This window comes from Passer domesticus, chromosome 7, assembly GCF_036417665.1.
Source record: "Passer domesticus isolate bPasDom1 chromosome 7, bPasDom1.hap1, whole genome shotgun sequence".
Lineage (NCBI taxonomy): Eukaryota > Metazoa > Chordata > Aves > Passeriformes > Passeridae > Passer > Passer domesticus.
Window position 1 is genome coordinate 12,963,389 of NC_087480.1, and position 23,518 is coordinate 12,986,906.

At 41.9% G+C, this 23,518-nt stretch overlaps 1 protein-coding gene across 4 annotated transcripts in view; it reads right to left on the reverse strand.

Moving 5' to 3' along the window:
- The window catches only part of AFF2 (ALF transcription elongation factor 2), a 323,604-nt gene that overhangs the window by 143,369 nt on the left and 156,717 nt on the right, over positions 1-23,518 (reverse strand). For all 4 annotated transcript variants that reach the window (XM_064426942.1, XM_064426944.1, XM_064426941.1 and 1 more), the window contains exon 4: positions 2,355-2,399. In XM_064426942.1, the coding sequence (XP_064283012.1) occupies positions 2,355-2,399 (45 nt within the window). The remainder of the gene's footprint in view (positions 1-2,354; positions 2,400-23,518) is intronic.

The window sequence follows — 23,518 nt, forward strand, 5'->3', positions numbered from 1 at the left end:
CAGCCTGAATCTTCTGACACAGTTTCCATGGGGAGCCCAAAGACTGGACTTTGACCACTGCTGGGCATCACATTCTCTTACTTATTTTCTCTCCACTGCCTGTCAAGTGGAATATGATACCCTGTGTGCAGCCAAAACACATTTCCTGCTAGCTTGTTCTGCAGCATAAATTTGAGAAGAACAAAGTAAAATACTGACAAACCCAGGTACTTCTAGTGCCAGGTGTGCTTCAGCACTAAGTGTGGTTGGAATCCTGAGCTGCTGCCCTGAGGGCATCCAGCTGGGGCTGGGGTCTGCTGGCTCTTTGCTGAGCAGTCCCAAAGCAGCTCTGGGTTGCTGTGCTCACACAGGCAGGGCCGTGCAGCCCAGTGCAGGCAGGTTACAAAAGGCTGAAGGCAGCCTGGGGTGCCCAGAACAGCCCAACGCCGCGCCGAGGGCACAGAGCCCCTGGGAAGCAGCACCAAACCTCCCTCCTGCACATGGAGGGCAGCACCCTGGGGGAACCATGCCTGAGGTCCACGTGCCAAGGCTGGCTCTGCACCCCAACACAGGTGTCATGTGCTCCAGGTGCCTTCTGGCCATGCCAGCAGCTATGCCTGACAGGTTTACTCCAGGATGGGCATGAGGGATGCTTCTGGGCACCTGCAGCCATAGTCCAGAAAGATCTGATGGTTTGTATCCCTTCTTCACAGGCCCATCACACGTCTTTGTGAGAGAGATCCCCAAAGACGTGGAATGCTGCTAAATCCCTGCTCTGCCCACCCCAAGAGTGCCCCCAAGTTTGATGGCTCACTGGTGGCAGGAGCAGGGACTCTGCAAGGCATCCCAATTCTCTAAAGGCAACAGAAAATCCTGATCCAATCTCAACAGGTCTCAGAAGGAAGCCCAGGATATTGTGCTAGTTTGTTGACTCAAATTAAATTCATGGTGTAGGAAATAGGGTCACCATCTTGATTAGAAAAAAGACATTTCTGCTTCCTGTGATTTATACACGTTGTTCCCACACTAAAAGTGTCACCTGGATGACTGATCCCTGAAATTCACCCCATCACATTTTCTTTTGATGCTTTTTACTGAAAACAACTACTTTCCCCAGCCAACAAGTCATTAATTTCAAACATAGTAATGAACCTAATTGAAATATATAAAAGGAAGAGACATTTTAAATGTACCAAGTATTTTGCAGAGCCTTTCAACATTTCCTTTGCTTTTGCTCGCTTAGTGTTCCATAGGTAATAAACCTCTGCTCACTTTGAAGGCTGAAAGTAAATATTATTTATTTCTTTGCATTCATTGCTCCTGGGTGCTCATGCAGGTTCTTCTCCCTTACAGCAGGTCTGCACGTGCACACCTGCCCACTGCCTCAACACACTCCTGCAGCAACACTGCCACCCCATAAGGACATGTAGAGCAGCCCAAGATAATGTGTGTACAGAAACCAGGAGCAAGTTTTCCAAGCTATTTAACTCTGAATTGCAATGAATAGTGAGAAGCTTCTTTCATTTTATAAGCAAGAGTAAGTCTTTGCAAACAAGCTGGCATGATTGTTACACATGATTTCAGGTCTGGGTAAGTCTGCAGCACTACCTCCAGTAACAAGGACATGGCTGGCACAAATCCCCACTGAAATTTTATCCCTTCTACAACCAAAAATCAGCTGGTTGGCTGGCAATCCCAGGCAGGTAGCTATGACAGATGGGAAACTCAACCCATGAGGAGAAAAAGCTAAATCCAAGAGAGGGACTGGTGGGTTGAAAAACTGCCCCCAGGCAAATCTCACTGCCAACAGGGAACCCCAAAGTTGGCGTGTCTGAGAAAGAGCCCATCTTACACTTAGAGTAAGTCGTACAACTTGTGCACGCTCCCTTTTTCTTATTACATGATCTTGTTGTAATTAAGCCATTCTTAGTTTGGAGTTGCAATTTTCTGTATTCAACCACTGACCAAAGATCACAGAGAAAACATGTCTGTAAGTCTTTAACAAAACCATGAATGATGAGCAATTGTAGTCTAGAGGAAGGAGGAAGACTGTAGGTCAGTTTGTGAGTAGAATTAAGGCAACTGCACCTCAGGGTAGGAGAGAAATGTGTCCTGGATAGACTCAGGAACTGAGAGTTTGAAAAGAACAGGAACATGTGCAAATCCTGACTGAAACAAGCTGGCAGATGCAGTCTTAGGTGAACTGATCTCACTAAGGAGTACCCTGGGCCTACCCCCTGTCTGTGTCTCTTAATACAGACCCACTGATATTTAACTACAGTGTTAAAGACAGCCTTGCAAACCCTCTCCTTGGAAGATGAAAATAACAGCACTACAATTATACAGGAGATAAAAAAGCAAAGGGTATTACTTACCCGCAGTATTTCTTCCACACAGCTGGAGTCATTGGGAAGGGCAACCTAGGTTTAAAGAAAAAAAAGAAATGTTTAGTCAGGTGCTGGATGCAAAGTTCAACCACACAGGTGAACGGCTAACAAGCAACTGCCTCTGTTTGAAGATTGCTGTATCCATGCTTGCTGCCTACCAAATTTTCCAGTTCAGATCAACATAAATCATCAGCAGGACCCATTTTGTCAAAAGTTGTTTTTTTCTTCCACGCTGCTTTGTGTTACTAACGACACTTTTGAAGCAATAAAGTACTCTGATTTCCTCACAGTTGAGAACTGGCAGTGGAATTGCCTGAAACTTCTGTAATTGAAGAAGATCCCACTGTTACTCCTATCGGCAGCCTTCAGAGAGAGGGCGAAGTTTGGTTTAACTTGCCACATGCTGCAGAGAAGGACAGAGGTGATAACAGGAGAAAGCTGTTATCATCAACTATCTTATCCTACAGCTTAATAGGCTAACAGCCCAGACAGCTCTTAAAACTTAAACACATACTGTAGTAAAATACTGGTTGGACTATAAGGGTGGTTGCTGATTTTGTTGTCCCTCACTCCATCAGCCTGTTGCAGGTTCAGTGTCCTCTGCAGCCTGCACAGCACACAGGCATCCACCTCCACAGGCCTGACAGCTGCTCCTTCTCCCCTCAGAAAAATTCAGTTTGTCTCTGCACCCAGCCCCACCCATGCACACACACAGTGATATTGCTAATATATTCCAATCGAAAATACTTGTTAAATGGTACTTACAGCATTTGCCACAATCCCTCATTCTAAGGATATGAAAGAGCACAAAACCTTTAAATACTGTGAACAATTACAGAAACAACAGGCAGATGTGACCTGTAAGTACAGCCACTCTGTGGCACTTGCAGAGAGCTATGGTGGGCTCTTATGGGGTAAAGCAGGAGAGGAAGAGACAATATTCAGGAAGGTACCAAAGCACAGGTAAGTCCTTTGTGCCATAAATATTCAGTGAGACTTTTATGTCTGATTCTTCTACCTTATTGCCCTTAGTAACTGGTTTGGTGAAAGACAGTCATGACTAAACTTAATCCCTGTCATCCTAATCTGCTACAGAGCTTGACCAAAGCACTGACCATGGCCTTCTGCCTGCACTTCAGGCAGCACTAAGCCTCACAGATAAATCCACACAGCTACAGAAGTCAAAGACCACAGAGAACTTTTAGATCACCAAGCTCATGCTCTGCTAATGTAGCAGATTTTTCCCCATATCTTCTAGTACTATGGCTAGTCTGACCCAAAAACTGTAGGGAAATGGGTCTCCCATTCCTTCCTTTAATGAAGTATGGAGTGTTGTAAATTACTTGGTACTTTCTTGATAATGGTTAAAATTTTGTTTTCTGTGTCAACTCAGCTTTTCTGTAGAGTCCTTCCCATTACTAGAAGTAATTAATTACTTCCCTTCACATTTACACCATACACAGATATGCACTTTTTTTCATATGCTCTATGTTCAACTTTTACCTTCTTTCCTGATAAACCAGATTTTCCTCCCCTTTGGCTTATTTCATCACTGTTCTTTGAATTCCCAACAGTTCATCAGTATCTTGGTAAAGAATTACCCAAGTGAATACGACTACGCCACAGGGATATTAGTGATTTTTATCTATTATAGATTATAACTTTCCACAATATCACCTTAAAACTGTCAAACAACCAAAAAAAAAAGAACCTTACCTTGTCCCCAGTTTCTACTCAGCTCAAATTACCTAACAAGCCTGGCTGAGAACTGCCCATGTGTGGTCAGCATAAACTGCAACAGGCATGCAGTCCACCCTTACGCGACAGGACTTGGACTTGATGGGACTTCCTTCATTTCCCTACTTTTCACTTAAATTACTTTTTTCTCTCTCAATACTTTTAAGTTCTCTGCTCCTCTGTGTTTTCCATTCCTCATACCAGCTCCCCATTCAGTGTGGAATATGGTTAATCAAAAGGTTAGCAAGCAGGGGTATTACTGCACTGTGCAGTGGGACAGAACACGTGTCTCTAATACACGCCTCATTTTTTTAGTTTAAAAACTAATATGTTGGAATATGAGAAAACAAAACAAACAGTCCTCCAAAAAGCTCACAGTGAACACATCAACCACAAAATTTCCCACCGCAGAAACAGGAGCAGCCCAAAATCCAGCTGAGTGAGTCAGACTGGGCAGAGTGAGAGCAGCAGAGGTACAGAAGCTTTCTTTCTTTAACACCCTTCCCTACCATTACACATGCCAGCTGTAATGGTTAGCCAAGGTACCCCGTGTATTTCTTTGTTTAGAAAAGTGATGACTGTGTCCCTCACTATTAATACAGGACAGAGCATGTTCTTGGTTGTCTCACAGTCCTCTCCCAATTCACAGCCCTGTTTAAGTTTATGTTACTTCAGAACTAATGATGATAATAACAGTAAACATACCATTTTACTTTAATAAAGCCCACTATATATTATGCAATTGTAACCAGCTTCTGCTGGCAGCACTTGCTAATAACTTTAAATGCTCATGCATCAATTTAATTGTGTTAATGGCAAAGAAGATTTTAATGGCTTGACAGAACTTTTGTTCCCTTTGGCATTGCTTTGTTTTGAATCATTGGTATTAAAGTAATGCAAGATGTCAAAGTGCTGTGATTGTCATATAGGGAGATCCAAGTAGAAGAGAGCACAAAGAGGAAAACATTTAGATTGATGCAAACATTAAAAGAATAATTATTACAACATGGCTATCAGAGAGAAGATCAATGTAAGAGTCTTTCAGTACATTACTATTAATGGATTTCTAAAGAAATGAGACCATTTTTCTAAATTCATGCTGCAGTTGCACATTTTAAGAGACTTGAAAGGCACAGATCTATTAGAAATTTAGAGTGTCTTGAAAAGAAAAAAAAAGGAAAAGCAACCTCTCAACCTTTCAAAGTGTGAATTAAAAATTGCAAGTTTAATTGTCCATAAACAGTTGCGTTCAGCTAATAAGTGTGAGCGGGCCCACATGGCACACCATGGCATCCAAGCACAGATTCACTGGGGCAGAATGAAACAGAGCAGATACAATATTCATCACTTTCCCAAGTGCTAGCACTACAACAAATTGTTATTAGAATTGTCATTAATAAACTGCCACAATCCTCTTGTAGTTTAGTCAAGATTGGACATTCATCCCATACTACTACTACTTTCCTAATCTAATAAAAATCAAGCATTTTAGGACCCATTATGTGATTCTCCATTTCCTCTCTCTCCTCTTCAGCTTGCATCACTAATCAGAGTCTAAACAGGAGGGCACAGTTTGCACTTGTGCATGCTCTTGGTGCTTATTTTCCTTTATGAGCAGCATGGTCTAACTCAGCTGAAAGGACAGATTTTAGGAATTTGGCTTCTGCAAGACTGAGTGGTTGCAATTCACATCATGAGCTCTTCTCTCAGCCAGCAGTGCATTCACAAACCCCCGACTGAAGAACAGCACATAAGCTGCAGACAGACGTCCTGAGGTAATAAAACTTCAATCAAAGCAAGATTTCACAACAGCTACATGCTACACTGAACTCATCTTCCAATTTCCTTTTAATCTAGCAGACCTCTTTTGCATCAAAATGCTTCATGTTTACTTTTAAATATTGCTAGCTAAAAAAAAAAAAGGAGAAAAAGAAAAAAAAAGAAAAAAAAAAAGGAAAGGTCAGATGGTCAAATATTCCACCTAATACAAGCCAGTATTCTACAGCTTTCTTCACTTTTTGGTCTCACAGGAGAGAGGAGAGAGCTTAAATGATGTGGAACCAAAGGGTTTAATGTATGGCTTGAGTGGCTCAGTGCTGAACTTTAAAGGGAGGGAAGGAGGGCAGAAATCTAGGAGTGAGGGAATAGTAGCCTTTAATGTTATACAGATCAAATGACATTGGGTGAATGGTTACAATATCTGATGAGTCACGTTGGTCTAACCTTCCATTTATTCATTCTACAGTTCCTTGACTACTCTTACCTCCTGGACAATTTATAACCTGCATGAGATCAGATTTTGTTTTCGTGGCACAGAAATATCATAGAAAGACTCTTTTCCCTGTAATTTACATCCAACAGCAGACATTTCTCAGAAATGTTAGCAACACAATCTTCCAACAGACTTGCAAAAATAGTTCTGAAAATTCAAATGTAGTGCCGTAAAGCAGAAATACACCATGAAAAATGTCTTTACCAGAATTGACCGACTACATTTTCATCTGTATAAACTGTTCATGAACAATCCCCCTGGTTTTATTGATGCACAATTGGCATTCAACAAGTAATCTCTTCTTCCTATCTTTGTTTTATTGAAAAGGTAAGTGTAGCATGGAAAATGAATGTAGGAGTCCACTCATTTCTTGCACATGAGCACCTATGTGCTTATATATCAAGAGCTCAGCTTTCCTTGTCATCTCCTTTATCAAGGAATCCATTTTGACTCTGGGGAAATGAAGCTCGTGCTACTGTTTACTCCTTCAAACACAAATTGATTTTTCACTTCCCAGCATGAAAAGATCCTGTGCATGAGCCTTGATTGATCATTTCCAGTGTGCACCACGCAGTGATATGAGGAAAACACTTAGAAGACCAGAAACAGCAAAAGGAGGACAGTCAGCAGAGGCCTTGTCCTCTGAGTGCCTTCAGCTCCTGCCAGGCTTCCCATTAACAGAGAGTGCTTGGTTTTTCTGATTTTTTTTTTCTGATTAACACAAGTGGGAGATGGATGGGGCAGTACTAAGGCTAGCAGAATTTCCAGATACAACACACTGGACAGATGATGTTTGAACATCCTCCCAACCTGTATGAACCTATGGTTCAATTCTTGCAATATGCACATTACAAATCTGAGAACATGCAATACTTTATCTGCACTTGTCATACGCACCCATGTCTTTCCAACACCACCTTTCCTTTGACTGCCATCAGTATTTTCTTGCACACTCAGGCTTCATTTCTCCACTTCAATGGCTCCCAACATTCCCCTCAGCTGCCATCTGACTACACATTTCTCCTCCTGAGAAGACTGTTCCATATTTACTTCAAGTAAATTTCAAACCACTGCTCAGAGCCCACTGCCCAAACCTCCTTGGACTGTTTCACAGCTCATGATCCTGCTTCCTTTCTCAATACTATGTTCAAAAAGTGTCACTCATGTCAAAGGCACCTGGAATAGACACCAGCTAATCTCACTAGCTGGGAGGCTCTTGGCTCTTCCTTACTTACCATAGTGCAAATGTGTAAGAATGGAAGGAGCAAAAGTGCAAGGAATGAATACTGGAATCTGATGGTAGGGTTTTTCTGGTGTATTTGATATTTGTGGAGATATCACCAATATATTTAGGGCTGTATGTTTGCATTTTGGAGGAAATTGAGTGAAGTCAAACATGGTGGTATTCAAAGAAAAAAACCAAAAACAAACAAGCCCAAAATTGCTCCCTTGGTACTCAAATACATACATGTGTTTTTCACAGGCTTATTCATTTTCAAGGGAGCCATTTGTGAGTCCTAAATAATGCATATCTACTGTTTTCTTTTAGTGCCTCCACCATCCTGGAACCAAAATACCATGAGAAGACTACATTTCCCATTATTTTAACCCCAGAAATATCTCCTGGGGCTTATTAAAATGTCTGTGGAAATAGATACTTTTCTCATATATAAAAAATTAGGAGAGAAAGAAAAACTTGCCTAAAACAAAACACAGAAAGCTGCTCCTCTGTTCTCCTTCAATACAAATACTACAGAAACTGTGTAAAATGTGCATTTACTGGAGAACCTGAAAACACAGAAGAGTTTTAAGGAGTGAGTTAATTCATTTGTTGAGCTAAGGCAGCCTGGCCTGCAGTCAGAGCTGCTCTTCCAGAGGTGGTCAGAGTGGTTTATGCCTTTTCCCCCTAGTAAAGCACCTTATCTAGGAAAAACAACTTACTAGTATGGTCCAAAATGTGACTGAATCAGACTCCCACTGATTACAGTGACCTTCCCAAAAGGTCTCTAGCTCAGAAGCCAAAGCTGCCCACAATGGGTATCTTTAGTTTCATACAAAATCCAGTGACTCTCATATGCTCCTCTCCAAGAGCCAGACAAACCTGTGCAGTCACACCGGAGGGGTGACTAACCCCACACTGAAAGGATTCAGTTTCATCTCCCTACAAAGAACACAGCTTACAACAACCTTTTTTACCAGTCTGAGCAAGCCCAACTACAAGGATAATGTTTTTTCCACTGGCATTCAGTTCTGCTACAGCAACTTTTAAACCAGACTGACCTGGATGTGACAATTATACTTTTCTTGTTCTTCTCAGTATATGTTGAATTTACTTCATTTTTTTCTTTTTTAATTTCTCTGGTGTTTTCTTTCAACAACACCATTTCAGTGTTGATCAGGATGAAACAGTCCCCATGAAAGACAATATGCTTATGCTCAATTTAAACTCAATGGTTCACCATTGTTTTCATGCAGTAAATTGCCAAACTCTATTAGAGAGAGAAGACTGATAAAGTGATCTCTCACTTCAAGGTCTCCTGGGAGTATCTTAATGTAGGTAAAGCTGCACATTTTACTTATGGAATATTCTGAATGTAGTATTTTAGAAAGACACCATAATGACAATACCAGAGTATCTGATAATGTCACTATTAAGCCAGGCTCCAACAAAACTGACTTTTGCAGTACTTAATTTATGATCAAAACACTGGCTTGCATAAAGGCTGTTACAACCATTTAATACTGGCAAAGAGCAAGGAAAGTTGGAACGTCAAATTTCTTTTTCTTCCTTCCTCTCTTTCAGTTCCTGCTCCTCTTATAACTTCAAGTACTTATTTACTTACATACATTTTCTTATGTGTCCTGGCATTTTCACCTTATTCTGGAAAACATTGCCTTATACATTTCCACTAAAGTGATGACAAAAGGCGGCCTGACCTAAAATGCCACTGTGCACTTGTCCACTTGAAACATCAAAGCCTGACTAACAGACTGTGCAACCCACTGCTGCAGTGAGATATGTGGTGTGGCAGAAATAATGATCAAGTGTCTGTTTCTTGTCTTCCTTTTGCCAGTGTGAATGACATGTAACTTCTCCTAAGACAATGAAGCAGTATAAAAGGCATGAAGGGAGCTTGGCTGACAAGTCCACTTGCCCTCAGTTAGGGGGATGTAAATTACACACCATATTTATTCTTAGTGTAATGCCTTGAGTAGAACCTCTTGGAAATCATGCAAAATCCTTTACTGTACAGACACAGCTGTCTAAATTTACTATAAGTTGGAACTGGATCTCCTTTAAATCTATTTCACATTAGTGGAATGTGGTGTCTGTTCCTAGTATGTGCCAGCACAAGAGCAGCATCAGGCAGGAGTTGTGTAAATTCCTGGTAAAATAGTATCAAAGTCACCAGGTCAGACTGGCCTTGGCAATGGGACTAAAGCTTCCCTGATGTCAGTGAGGCTCCATCAATGTAACCAGAAGTATTATTTGACCCTGTGAATTCAGACTGTAACATTTTTGTGGAGGTTTTAAAGAGGAACCTTAAACGTGTGTTTACATCTGACAGTCCCCCTCCTGTGGCTACAAGGATGCAGTGGGTGGTTGTGCTGGTTACCTGTTTCACTTCTGCTTTTTAAAGCAGCTATGAGTGTCCTCACAGAAAAATGTACTCCTGGGTATAATTTGCACAGCAGCTCACACAGCTGCGAGGCCCATGCTGGGACCCAAACTAATTGCTCAGAGATTGTTTGCAAATTAGTTGTTTTCATGCATCCTTCCACCACAGTCACAACTTGCAAGCCATGACCTCAGTCTTCAAAATAGAGGACCAGAATTCAAAGGGCAAGGACCTGTTCCTGCCTTGAGGGAAACAAATGTATTTTGAAATATCTTAGGGTTTAAATACCAATCTCTTAGCATAACTAGTCTACATAGATACATTTCTAACACAAACTTCAATCAAATAAATTAAATTCTTATAGGAAATAAAATCTATTTGCCTTTTATTAATACAAAGTAGTACAATTATTGAATATGTTTTTATTGTGATTGCATCCAAACTCAGAGTACTTTAAGAGCCAGATCTTATGCTCATTAAATAGTAAGACACACAATTATCCCAACTGCCACTGAATGTCATGGTTATCTACAAAAGAGGAGTTAAATAACACTTTTTGGACAGTACAGAACTTAGAACAAGGAAAATCTGATTTTGAATGGGATCTTTATGGCCTCTCTTTTAGTTACATTTCTAATTAAAATGCTTTGATCTATTAATGCCAAGGGACACTGCTAAATGTATTCAATGCAGAAGTTGCATACTTTTCCTGAGCTCCCCAAATCTCTTAGATCTGTGTGCACTTATGCTGTGTGCAGTTAAACTGCTCACTAAAATGAAAAGATATCTAAGAATAACTCACTTCCATTAGATTTATAAATCACATTAATTAATTCTACATCTCCAGTGGTGTAGAGACCAAACTCTAATGCGAGATCTAATTAAAGAAAAGGGAAAAAAAATTGCGATTGAAACACAGAAGTAACTGTTTAGCCTCAAATTAATGAGGCGCTATGCTAAGCAAGAATGTCCATAAATCCCTAATGAGGATTTTAAACACATTAAAACTTCCTAATACAAAGTGTTTGCCTTCCTTTTATCCAATAACAAATAAGCCAATAATTTTCTGCCTCTAAATGACACTATTAACTGTCATGGCATGTTTTATTTGACAAACCCTCCATTCAAATACAGTAAAACCAATTAATTTGCCTGCTGTGAAATGTGTTTCTTGATAGCTTTTATGTGATTTCTCTTCTCAAAGAAATGTAAATAGGAAGTCAATGTAGGTGCCTGATTTTGCTTAAAAATACGACGCAATAACTATAGATTTTCTAGTCAGTTTGCATTTCAAATGAATTGAAAGATAACCTCCATTTTCAGGTCATCAATCACATAATGGTCTCCTGATAAGTAAACAGTTACAGAGTAATAGTTTTATTACCAGCGAAACAGCCCCATATTTGAGCTGTGATAGTTGCAAAATTACCACTTTGTTCCTTTATAAATAATGGTTTGCAGTGGGGCCACTTGGCCTCTGCCACCCCTGGCACCCACCATGGGCAGCACAGACAGCCCTCTGAGCCCACACTGCAATGAAACCACACGCCTTGCAAGGGTGAACATGGTGATGTATTACATTTTTTTGGGTCAGAAAAATCTATAGAACAAATAAAAGATAATTCTGTGGTTTCAATGGTCCCCTGGGCCCCACTTAGCAGATCTCAGCAGAGCAAAACAAGACTGTGTTACAACTGCCCCACATTGAGCAGTACCTGAATCTCTGAAACTCTTTGAAGGTTCTGCAACTGGGAGGATCAGCCTGCTGAAAAGTACATGTCACATGTCAGAAACAGGCTTTTGTCTGTGCCCACTACATGAACTGAAGAAAAAGCAGAGGCTAACACCCTGCTTTATGGGGCCTAACTGAATGCCAATTAATCTTTACAACATATGGACAGTCTCACCAGCTCTTGCAGTGCATCATGATTACGTGGAGACTGTGGTTTCTTTGCCTTAAGATGGAAACCCAACTGGAAAAAATCCCCCCCCCACACACAGAACAAGGAATTAAATAAAACAAAGATTTACCAGTGCTGAACAGGACACAACCACTCATTTATTTAATCATCTGTAATGGATTACCAAGCAGAACTGTGTAATTTATGTAGCGTGCCATGACAGCTGATTTTCAATTTGCACTGTCCTGTGTGCGTGTTTCTTGTTGAAACAAGCAAAGCAAATCTGACTTTGGTGGTGGAGCAGTGCCAAGGCTGCCTGACACGTGGGGAGGGCAGGGGACAAGTGGGGCTGGGATGGATCAAAGGCAGCAAAGGTGCTCTGGAGCTCTGTCAGCCATTGTCCCCATAACTGAGACACAGCCCCAAGCCCACATTTGCTTCTTTTTCCCAACAGAAATTCCTGTTACTATTGCTACAAATTTTTGCATAGTGACCTTTTCACAGGGATGTCTGGAGAAGCAATTTATATTTATACATTATCATCATACAAAATTATATAAGTATGTATTCAGATAAGAGAAAAATGCATTCTGCAAATATCTGTATTTTGCTCCTTAACCACAATCTTATTTAATAAGCTTAGGAATTGAATTGCAGCTTCAAAAAGTAAATTGAAGAGACCTCTTGCCCTGACTCAACAGTGAGAAAAACATGGTCTTTCCATGCACTCTCAGCTAATAAAAATTCCCAAATTAAACTTTAAAAATATTTAAGTGAACTATCCTTGACACAGTCAAATATCAGGAAATCAATTTCAAGCTGATTGAAATCAAGCTTTTGTGCTTAAGGTACTGCATATTGTAACCTGTATTTTGCTCACTATGCAAGCCAGTGTTCCTGAAGGTTGAACTAAGTTCCAGCTCTCCCAAATACAGCTGTCTGCATCTAATTTCAATGACAAAATGTAAATAAAAATATTTATATTTTTGAAAACAATCTGATATGATATCCCACATCAACAACTTTTACATCTACTTCTTAATCGAGACATTGAATTGGGCTAAGACCACCTGACATTATTTCACTTCTGACCTTTTCAACTGTCAAAGCAGACAGATTTTTATCCTACAAGATTCGAGCCAAAGCCTCAAAGGTGCAGTGCCAGAGCATTAATCCATTTCACTAGACAGTCATTGAAATTATAATTGAAAGTTCAACTTACTTTAGCATTTTATGCTGAAATACTTCTGGCAGCCCAGGGCAGAAAGTCGAAATCTGGTTTCCAATGGAGACCATTTCCAATGGTTTTTAAATGCTGGCAGTGAAATTCCTTATTGTCAAAGAGATCAGCAGATGCCTGCTTCCATTAATTTACTTTCTGTGACTGCTGCTCACTTCAGGAAGCCTTTTCTTTACCTAAGGATGCTGACCTGCTGCCAAATCCCATCAGAAATGGACAAGGAAAGACACTGATTTGTTAGGAGACTGGGGACACCCCAAGAAAAGCCCCTACAGCAGCCAGGACAGATCCCATCCCTGCATTTATTCTGACCAATGGTATAAACAGAAAAAGAAATCTGCACAAGAGACACGACACAGACCTGTAAGAGGTCCAAATTCAAGCTAAATAATCTGACCTATGTGCACCACCTCCAGAACCTGAAGGATCACTAGACAGCTTTTCCTCTTCACCATAAGGTGTCATAAAGGCAAAAGGAATCTGAAATTTTGAATCTGAACATAACAGCACCATTTAAAGCAGTCAGTGGGCTGTAAATAATTTGTTCTGGTATTCTGGAGCTGCCCAGGGGTCTTTGGCCAGGAAGCTCCATGTAAAGAGCAGTTCTTTTATTCTTAGACTAATCTCAAAAGCTATCTAAACAAGCATTAAAGTTAACTTAGAAGACATGTTTCTTAAAGACTAAACACTGTTTTTCTTAATTTTTGAAGTTGGGATTGACTAGTGATTCTTTATTCTAATTTTGGCATCTTATCCAAAGGCTAAAAAGCTGCCTTGGGAGGAGGAAGGGAGAAAAGGGGACATTAGCTCTAATACCTGCTATGCAATGATAGGTCATTTTATCAATGCTTTCTAGGCTACTGTTGTACTTGCTCTATAAATTCTGCTGTCTTTATCTGCACAAGGCTCCTTAAATCCTTAGTGCCAGGATATGAACCTGTTAATTCAAAGCACTGAGAAATAATTCTGCAGCAATGCATGAGCAGTGGGAAGAAAGCCACATTTACTGGGGGTGTGCTGGGTCTCCTTGAGGCACAGCCATCTCAAGGCTCAGTTCTCAAAGTCACACCACTAAGGCAATGAGAAAACAGAGCAGGACAATGCAAATCTCACAGAGGGCATCTGAGACAAACACCAGAACTGCAAGATACCTTGGGGACATAAGCAGTGACATTAGCAAACCCTCTGTACCCTTGTAAAGGGTGACTTGGCACTTCCTGCTTCAGCACCTTTGATTACTTGGCTGTTTCCAGCCTATCTGAGGAGTCTCCCACTCTGCACATGCACGTGGGTATTTGTGCATGTAGCTGAGTGTGTATTTCTCCTTTCCTTTCCTCCTCCTTAGATCTCAGTGGCAAAGACCACCTACGGATCACTGGGCTGCTGCTAGGGTTATTTCACACACACAGTGTGATGTTCCTGCAGCACTTTGTGTCCAGGTCCTGAATGCAGCACAAGCAGCAATTGCTCTCTGGATCCCTGTCTGGGCTCTTACCCAGTTTCCCGCACTGCACACAACCCACAAACTCTGTCCATGACCCAATGCACAGCTCTCATGCCTGCAACAGGATCAGGACACAGGTGCTTTAACACTGAACTTTCAAAGAAAACAATTTCAAACAGTTTTATTTCACAAAAAAATATTCTGACAGAATTTATCACAGTAAAAGATAAAATAATTTTGAAGCCACAGAGAGAATTTTGGAATTTTCATTTTGCTAGATGTGTACTGCAGCTTTGGGTTAGTTAATTAATGCTGCATTTCTATGTTTAGACATTTATTGAAACACAAGAAGCAACAGATAACTTGCCATCCCCAAGATAGAGCAGAAAATAGTGGCTTGGAGCTCCTCAGCAGAATGGTGTCATATAGGAGTGACATACATGCACAAAGCTGTATACAGCTGGAGATTCCTGACTGCTGTAAATGTCAATCCTCAATAAATGGATTGACCTTTTTTATCTATTATTTCCATTTTATGACTGAAATCAGGTCTGACACACAGAGCATTTCAGGGGAATAAAGGCAGCTTGGGGATGACTTTGCAGTCTCATGTCTCACATCACACCCCTGAAATGCATGATCTCCCCAGAAGGACAATGCTGTCTTGGTGCTTAAGCCCCAAGGACCTGCAGCATCCGTTTGCTGGCTGACCTAACAAGCCAATGAGCCCATTATCAGCTTGTCTCTGAAAGCCAAGGAGGTTTCTTTCAGTGGAACTGCTTAAAAGCACACAGCAGCTTGATCTTGGAGAAGTTATTCTTCAGGCATTTAATTGAGACATTCCATGGGCAGTGTCACCTTCTGGGTGAACCCACTTCTGCACTGACTACAGACAGAGGCCAGGGTCAGCACTGGGCTTAACTGGGGAGTCTCAGCTAAAGACTGAAAGTTAGGGGAATTAAATATGGATCACAAACCCCACAACTGTGCAGCAGGCTCGTGTGCCAGGCTGAACTCACAGTGTAGAAATGGAAACAGATGGGGAATAAATTCCCCATCAGACAGTGACTTGGAGATCTGAATGCAAGATTGAGAGCCAACCACTCCTGTTAAGCCAGACAATGAGCAATTTGTTGCTTAACGATAATTTTGAATTGGAGGGAGGAAGGGGAATTGCTTTGATTTGGACTTAAAACAATATTTTAAAAACCTTACAGAAAGATGAAATTTTGAAGTTATTTGATGACTTAAAAAACCCCAAAAAACAAACAAAATGGGGGTTTCCTACTGATTTTAACCTGTTAAATCACTTTCATGAAGGAAACAAAATAAAATAATGGCAGGAGCTTCATAAAGAAACAATGCAGAATTTGTTTTAGTAAATATTAAAGCTAATTAGGAAAATGCCTAAATGTCTGCTCCTGATTGTCACAATTTCCTAGAATTTTTAAAACCCAATAAAATAAAACAATATTAAAAGAAGTGGCAGCACTGCTAAAATTGATCTTTCGATGTAGAAACTGTGTCCCACAAGTTGCAGAGCTGCAAGGCTCAATTTCAGGCTTTTCTCACCAACAATTTTGCCAGTGGGATAACAGAAAATCCAGTTTCCCTTCCACATACAACTCAGTTTATTAAAATCACAGCATTGTTGCAGGGCTAAATGTGCGGGTGGTGTTTTGTCACAAATGCTTCTGTTTGTGTGCAACCAGTAAGCTCAACAAAATGAAATGGAAGAAACTCTCAGATATTATCAGATTGCCAGATTTTTCTCTTTGGCTTTTCCAGACAACAGCCCTACTTTAACTGGCTGAAGAGAAAAAGCTTTAGTATCTGAAATGGCCAGAAGAGAGAAGAAGCTGGCAGAATGATGTCTTCCTAGGTGAGGATAGTCCAAGACTTAATTCCATGTGTCAGCTCAAGATAACACACAGTCATATGCACATGATCTCATCAGCCCTTCAGGAGAGAGGATTTCTCACTTGATGTTTGGTAATGTTATTTTAGAGCCTATCTTAATATGCTTGCAAGGACACACAAACAAGGAAAAAATGCCATGTAAACCTCAATCTAGATACAACTTAAAAGGATATGTAATCATTACAATCAGAGTAACTGCAGCATTATTAATTGTGAGAGGAAAAACAAGGAAAGGACAATCAACCCGTAGGAATTCCAAGTTGGCAGAAGCCCTTACTGTCTATCATCACTGTTCACATCCCTCCCAATCCTATCTGCACCCCTGTGCTTACACATGTGCCCCACTGAGGCCAGCAGTGTACCAAACATGTACCAGCTCTTTGTGTTAGTCAACAAAACAGGGCGAAAAACGTTCCTGCTGCCACCTCAGCCCTGCCACTGTGAGCTGCTCAGAGGGCTCGTGCCCATCCACCCTCCCTGGCCTCCAGCAGCCAGGCAGTGAGATGGTTCCTGATACAGCACCGGTGTAGGTTTTGCAAAAAGGCATTCCAGAGCCTTGTACTGACTCAAAGGGAATTCAGGGTCAGTTACTAGATCACTTCTCATTTCTTGAGACACCATAGGCATTTCCAGTGCTCCTGCCCTGGATGTCTCTCTGCAGGGACCCCAGGCAGGGGTTCCCCAGCAGCCTCAGGGCAAACCTGACCTGGTTTCTGTTGCTTTCCCCAGCTCTATCAGGGTTCACTGGTGCAGCAGCACAACCTGAGCTGCCTCACACGAGCTGCCCTTTGGCTCCCAACTGCAGCAACCTGCCAACCCCAAAATCCAGGAGCTGGCTGCATCAGCAAAAGGGGTCATGCAGGTTTGGAAAGTTTTCTTTTAAATAACAAAAGCAAAAAACTTAGGAGTTGATTCTCTGTTGTAACATGACAGCTAGAAGGGAGGTAATAAAACTGTGCTGGCAGAAGCTCCCTCCTCAGAGATGGTCTGGCCAAGCTCACAGGAGTGCTGGCTGCCGGTCCCTGCTGAGCCATGTGCGTGTCCCTGTCCCTGCTCCCCTGCAAACTGCCACCCCTGCCCAGAGCCTGCTCAGGCCCCCAAACACAGCCCAAAGCCACCCTCAGCCTGCCCTCAGCAGGGTCAGAAAAACTAACAATCAGAGCTTTCTTTTCAGCCATGAAAGCATAAACTCTGCAATGCTTGACAGCAGCGTGCGCTCCCAGCAAAGCCATCAGCCTTTCCAAGCCTTAGGGAGGGACAGAGATACTTGTGGGATTTTATATATAAAGTCATACGTTTGTGTAAATACTCAGATGATTTCCATATATGCCCACTAGCCACACAATGCAATAATAAATTATTTCAATAAATGGCATTACTCTAAGAAAGCAAGAAGGATAAATATAATTGCACAAGGTTTAAACAGGATGTAAATCAGTGTGAAAAAAGCACAAAAAAACCTCAAGTTAACATGAAGCTGTTTACTCCTAGAGAATCTCCACTGCTCTAACATTTCAGCAATAGCCTCCAGTCGTGAGCGTGCTGCAGGAAGTAACAGAGAGCGGTTCAGCAGATGAAACAAAGAGGACCTAATTACCATGCGAAGCACAACATCCTTCAGATGTGATGAGAAACGTGACTGCATGAAAAACTGGTCCTGGGGAAATTTCAAAATATGACCACCCAAGCATAAAGAAGAGAGTGGTGAAAACCAGAAAAATTGCAACATGAGGGTATAGTATTTCTATACAAAGAATATGAGTTTAAAAAACATTTACATACAGATATTGTGCATATACACACAGCCATATGCACAGAGACCAATACAAGGAACTGTGTAATTGTGGATGGAAGCTATAAGCATGTAAAAGCTTTCTAACTACATGCTACATATTAATAAAAAAATCACATACATTTTTTGTATGTTGATTCATGGAGATTCTTGACAGAAAAGCAAACAAACAGCCAAATGCATGAAAAATAACCAAGCAGTTTGACAATCCAGCACTATCCTTCCACTTTCATCATACTTGATCCCTTAATATTCATTTTTTTCTACAATTCCACACTGTGAATGTAAATAATTTATGAATATTGGCCATAAATTATTTTGGGGGGTTATTGTGTATGTGTTTTTGGTTTTGTTTTCTTAAAGAAGAGGAACATGGGTGGTAAGAACTGACATCTTGGCACAAGGGAAAGCCTTGATTCTCAGTTTGAGGTAGAGGAGTCGTGTCATTTGCACAAAAGTTCAAAGAGGTATTTAAAGCCACAACAGAGAAAAGACTGGCTTGGGCTGCAGCTGGGCCCAGCACAGGGGCCAGGCTGTGGGGCTGCAGGTCACCTCTGCCAGCCACAAGAGCTCACACGGGTTTGGCACCAGCACAAGGGGACCGAGACCCCCAACACCAGTATGATGTGAGGCTGTGCTGGGGAATGGAATTACTCACACCAAGTGGGAAATACAGGGCGCCAGTTCTGACTGTGATGTATGAAAACATGCCCCTTTGGGCAGGAAATTGCTAAAAAAAAATAGTATCTCCTGAATGTCCTTTTGCTAGAGAGCCAGAGCAAGGCAGATGTTAACCTACTCATTTAGTACCCCAGCCAGGAGGTGTGGGTGTAGGTGTGTGTGTACAAAGCTGATGGTACATCTTGAAAGGTTGTTCAAAGTGTGCAAAAGCTGAGATGGTTTGCAATAGTTTGCAAATTCCTTGGCACAATCAATACTGCCCTCCAGCTCCAGATTCCCTTTATCGATGACAGACTCTCTTGTTGCAGTGATCAGAGATTCTACATCTTTTAATCACAAAGAACATGACAACTACACCCTATCTATAGCTTTGTGATTTACAGCAGTTGATGCACTATCATAATTGCATTAGTGCAGTGATAGGTTTTGGGTGTTACCCAAGCAGCTGAATTTAAATATGGTTGTGTTTGTGACAAACTGACAAGGAAAATCTGATGTTTGAAGCCAGCACTGATTTTAACCCATTCAGCTTCCCTTGACTCCCACCACCTGTTAGTGGCAGGGATGAACCATTCTTTTCCTGCCTCACTAATTCTAGCCATAAAAACAGGGAAAGCTGACATGTGGACTAAACAGAGAAGGTTGTCTTTTATATGTGTTAACAGATATATAAGTTTCAGGAGCAACATTCCAATCTTCTAATAAATTATTCAACTCGTTTTGCTTTAGTGAGCTTAGCTGTGTGCAGACCTTATTTTGCACCTTTTTAGACAATTCCTCAGTTTATACCATGAAGTCATCTGAACACTGATGCTTCTTTTTGATTTCAGGGGATTTGTTTATTTTTAGCCTGATTCCTGACAGAAGAGACACCCACGGATTGTAGTCATGGGAGTCTGAAATAATGCATGTGTTTGTGCTCTCATACAAAAAGGGTGTTCAACTCACCCCTGCTGTCCAGCATCAAGGTCAAAGATACGGAAACTCTTCGGAGTTTGAAAAGAAGGCAGTGGGGGAGAGGAGAAGGACCCTACTGCTGTCCCATTTCAGGAAAAGCTAATAAAGCTCACCCTTTGTAAGATATCAGAGGATCCACATGAGAGAGAGACATTACAAGCCAGGCTTCATTAGCTCCTCTGCTCACAGAGTGACTTCTTTTTATGAGAGAACAGAAGATTTCAGTCTCCTGAGCTGAAAGAAAGCACAGGCTGGCAGGGAAGAATGAGAGTAGATGAAAAGCAGGTTCTTCTTATTTCTTTCTAAATATTTTCATACAAAGTATTGGCTTGCATCCCCCCAGCAGCGTCCCACCTAACAGCACTCAAAACAATGAGCAAGTGCCAGAAGCTGGTGCCTGCTACTTGCCGGCGATAGGAACCAATTCAGGGCAATCTGCAGCCTTCCCCAGGGACTGCCCAATGCCTGAATGGCTGTGCCACGTGGGCTTCCTGGGAGACCCCAGCTTGCTGCTCTACCAGATGCTTTCCCATGCAGTCCAGGAGACTGCCCTCCCTGTCTGACCCTCAACTCTCCCCAGAGGCCAGAACAATGACCCAGGGTCTCTGGGAACACCACATCACATCTGGCAGGGGGAAGCCATTTCAGGATTCCCTGTACCAGCTCCTTGGTTGCAGGCACACAGCCAGCCACAGAGCATTTCCTCGTGACAGCTTTGGCTTTAGAGCAAGACCCCAAAAGCTGTAAGTCTTATATGAGATTGAGGACACTCTTGGTGACCTAGATGGCTGTAGCAGAAATGTCCCAGGATAACCCTGCATCACCTCCCAGTGTCTCTGCTTATGCAGTTAAGTGCTGCAAGCACAGCCCTGGCTCCAGCTCCAGCATGCTTAGCACTTGTCAGAGCCATGGGCAGGGCTGGCATCCCTTCTCTGCTAGCTTTGGACACAAAGGAGAGTGCCACAAATGCCCAGAGTGACCAGCCCAGTCACCACACTCATAGCAGGGCAGAGGGTGAGTACACAGAGAGCCTAATTTCCCTCACATTGACATGAAGCCTCAGAACTAACCCACAATGTTTTATTAAACTGCTCATTTAGATCCAACATCCTGCTAATGTTTCTGAATATTTTAAATGACTGGGGGTAATCAGGACCTCCACATTTCAGGCAGGGGTGTATGAAGCAAAGATAGCTGGTCTCTCCCTTCCTTGCCAGAGATGCTCAGCCAGTCTGTCCAGACACTGTGTTCTCCTCAGCTGCTGCCTTCTAGGAAGCTCTGCTGAGCAAGGTCTACTGGGATCAGCCTCATGAGCCTGGCTGTAAACTTGGCTTTGCTGCTGGAGCTGATCATTTTCTCCTGATGACAGAGCACAGGAATGAGACTGAACTGTGTGTTTAGTTTGGGAATGTTTAAAGAGCTGGAAGGAGGATGCTCCGCCCCAGTGTGCGTAGAGCGTTTATTGTTCTAGATTGAAAGCCAATACATAAACACACATCTTTTAAAAAATCCACTCTTTTTATTAAAGCTCTGAAAACACTATTAAGTCTTGTCTCTGGGATAAAATCTGTCTGTCATGGCTGCGTGCATGGCAGCACCATAGCAATGCTGGAAAAGACTAATTTTGTGTGCAGCTGTACCAGCCTTGTGCCTGCCCTCTCTCTGCACTGCCTGAGCTCCCATCTCATTCCTCCCCAGGCTCCCACTCAGAGGCACAGAGCTGCAACTGTGCTGTGACCCAGCTGCACTGGTGGGCTTGCCTTGCCCACTGTCTTGAGGCTCTCCTGATCAGTATCTACTGAGCCACTAAGCAGAATTTTAAGAAACTTGTCTTAGACAGCTGCTGGATATTCTGCTGGATCCAGTTTGGATATTCTGCTTCTGGATACAGCTCCCTAGAATAAACAACTGTAGTAATCACAGTAAAATAAATACTTTCTTACAGTTGAATAATGTTGGTTCTAATTACAGTATCATTGATGTATTTTCCTATTAGAGGAAGATTTCCACTTATTCTTTTCTGTATTTATTTACCCAAAACATAATACTCAGTATGTGTTTGCAATTGGGCTGCTGCTGCTCTTGTTTCTGCCAGTTTCACAGCTGGTTGTTAGGCAAAGTTGATTCCACATCCTTCCCAAAATCAAACAGGTAAAAGCTTAGCCCAGACAACAGTCTCAAAAGGGCTTTTCCGATGCCTTCTGGGGGTTAAATCCCCTACAACTGCTCTAACATCTGAATGGGAGTCTTTTCCAAGGAATTAAAAAGCCTTCTGGATCAGACCTATGAGGCATTTAACTTTGTTCTTAATGCTCAATTGGCTGTGTTAGGGAACTCAGGCTGATATTTTGGTCTAACTGGCTCTTTTTTGCCAAGAAGATACCCTATGGATTAGCACTTAGTAGGAAGAGAAAATTGCTACGATATTGTTCCTTCAAGTTATTTTTCTCATTGGTACTGCAGGGGAAAACTGTAACCACTTAAATACAGGACAGGCAAGGAGCTGAATGAGCCACAGCTTTATTTCTGAGTGTAGTTAGTGGCTTACCTGCAAAATCCCAATAACCTGTGACTCAGCTGCAATAATATCATGTATGCTGGTAGAGGTATAAAACCAGCTTCGTAGTGGTGCTCTGCATCTAAGCTCCTACTGGCTGCTCCTTGTCACCCAGTTCCCATATGTTTGGTGGTCTGGATGCTCTCCAAGGTTGTGGGGTACCTGAGATTATGACCTGAAACTTTTACAAATGTAGGTTTATAAATGTAAAGGCTCTGTCAGGAATGGGTTACACAGAAAAACAGAGCAAGTGTTTCTACTTATTCAGGCAGTCTATCATAAAAGTAAGCTCAATGAGAACAGCATGATGACACTAAAACTGAAAAGTGCAGTTTAACAACAGAAGCCCTTCAGCAATGATGACAACACCATACTATAACCTCAGCAAACAACTGCAGAGACAGATCAGGGAACCATTGTGCTACATGGGCTGTCCATTGGCTCAAAACGTGTTTATATAAGACTAAAGGTGTCTGGATAAGACAAGGAGTTGGAAGGAGATAATTTATTGATTTCTTTGGCTTTGAGATCACACTCTCTATATGCTGGACTGACACACATTCATTCAGAGAAAGCCTTAATGTCTTTCGCTCCTGATCCACGTTTTCTTGGAACCACTGCTACCAAGATGTGAAGGGGCTTCCTGATGCACTGGAAATAAAACACCTCCAAGGACTGCAGAAGTTTGCCCTGGTCTTGGACTTAATTCTTAGCAGATGAGTTGGGATGGTGAGAATGGAGGCACAGGAATGCGACAATCGCTGCTCCACAGAGTGGAGATAGCAATACAAGCAGGGAGCAGAGAGCAGTGAGAGTTTTCTGGAGGTTGAGCAGGAAACTGGGAACCAAATCCAGGGTCTGAGACCTCCACTGGCAAAATTGTCAGTGACTTCAAACACCATTGACTCGTAACAGCTGCGACAATTTACAGGAGCTGAGGACCTGCCCCCAGGAGTCCTGCCCGTGCCCTCTACTCTTGCTGCTAGAGATTGATGACTCTTACAGGTCAGATTTTTTGTTTTGTTTTGTCA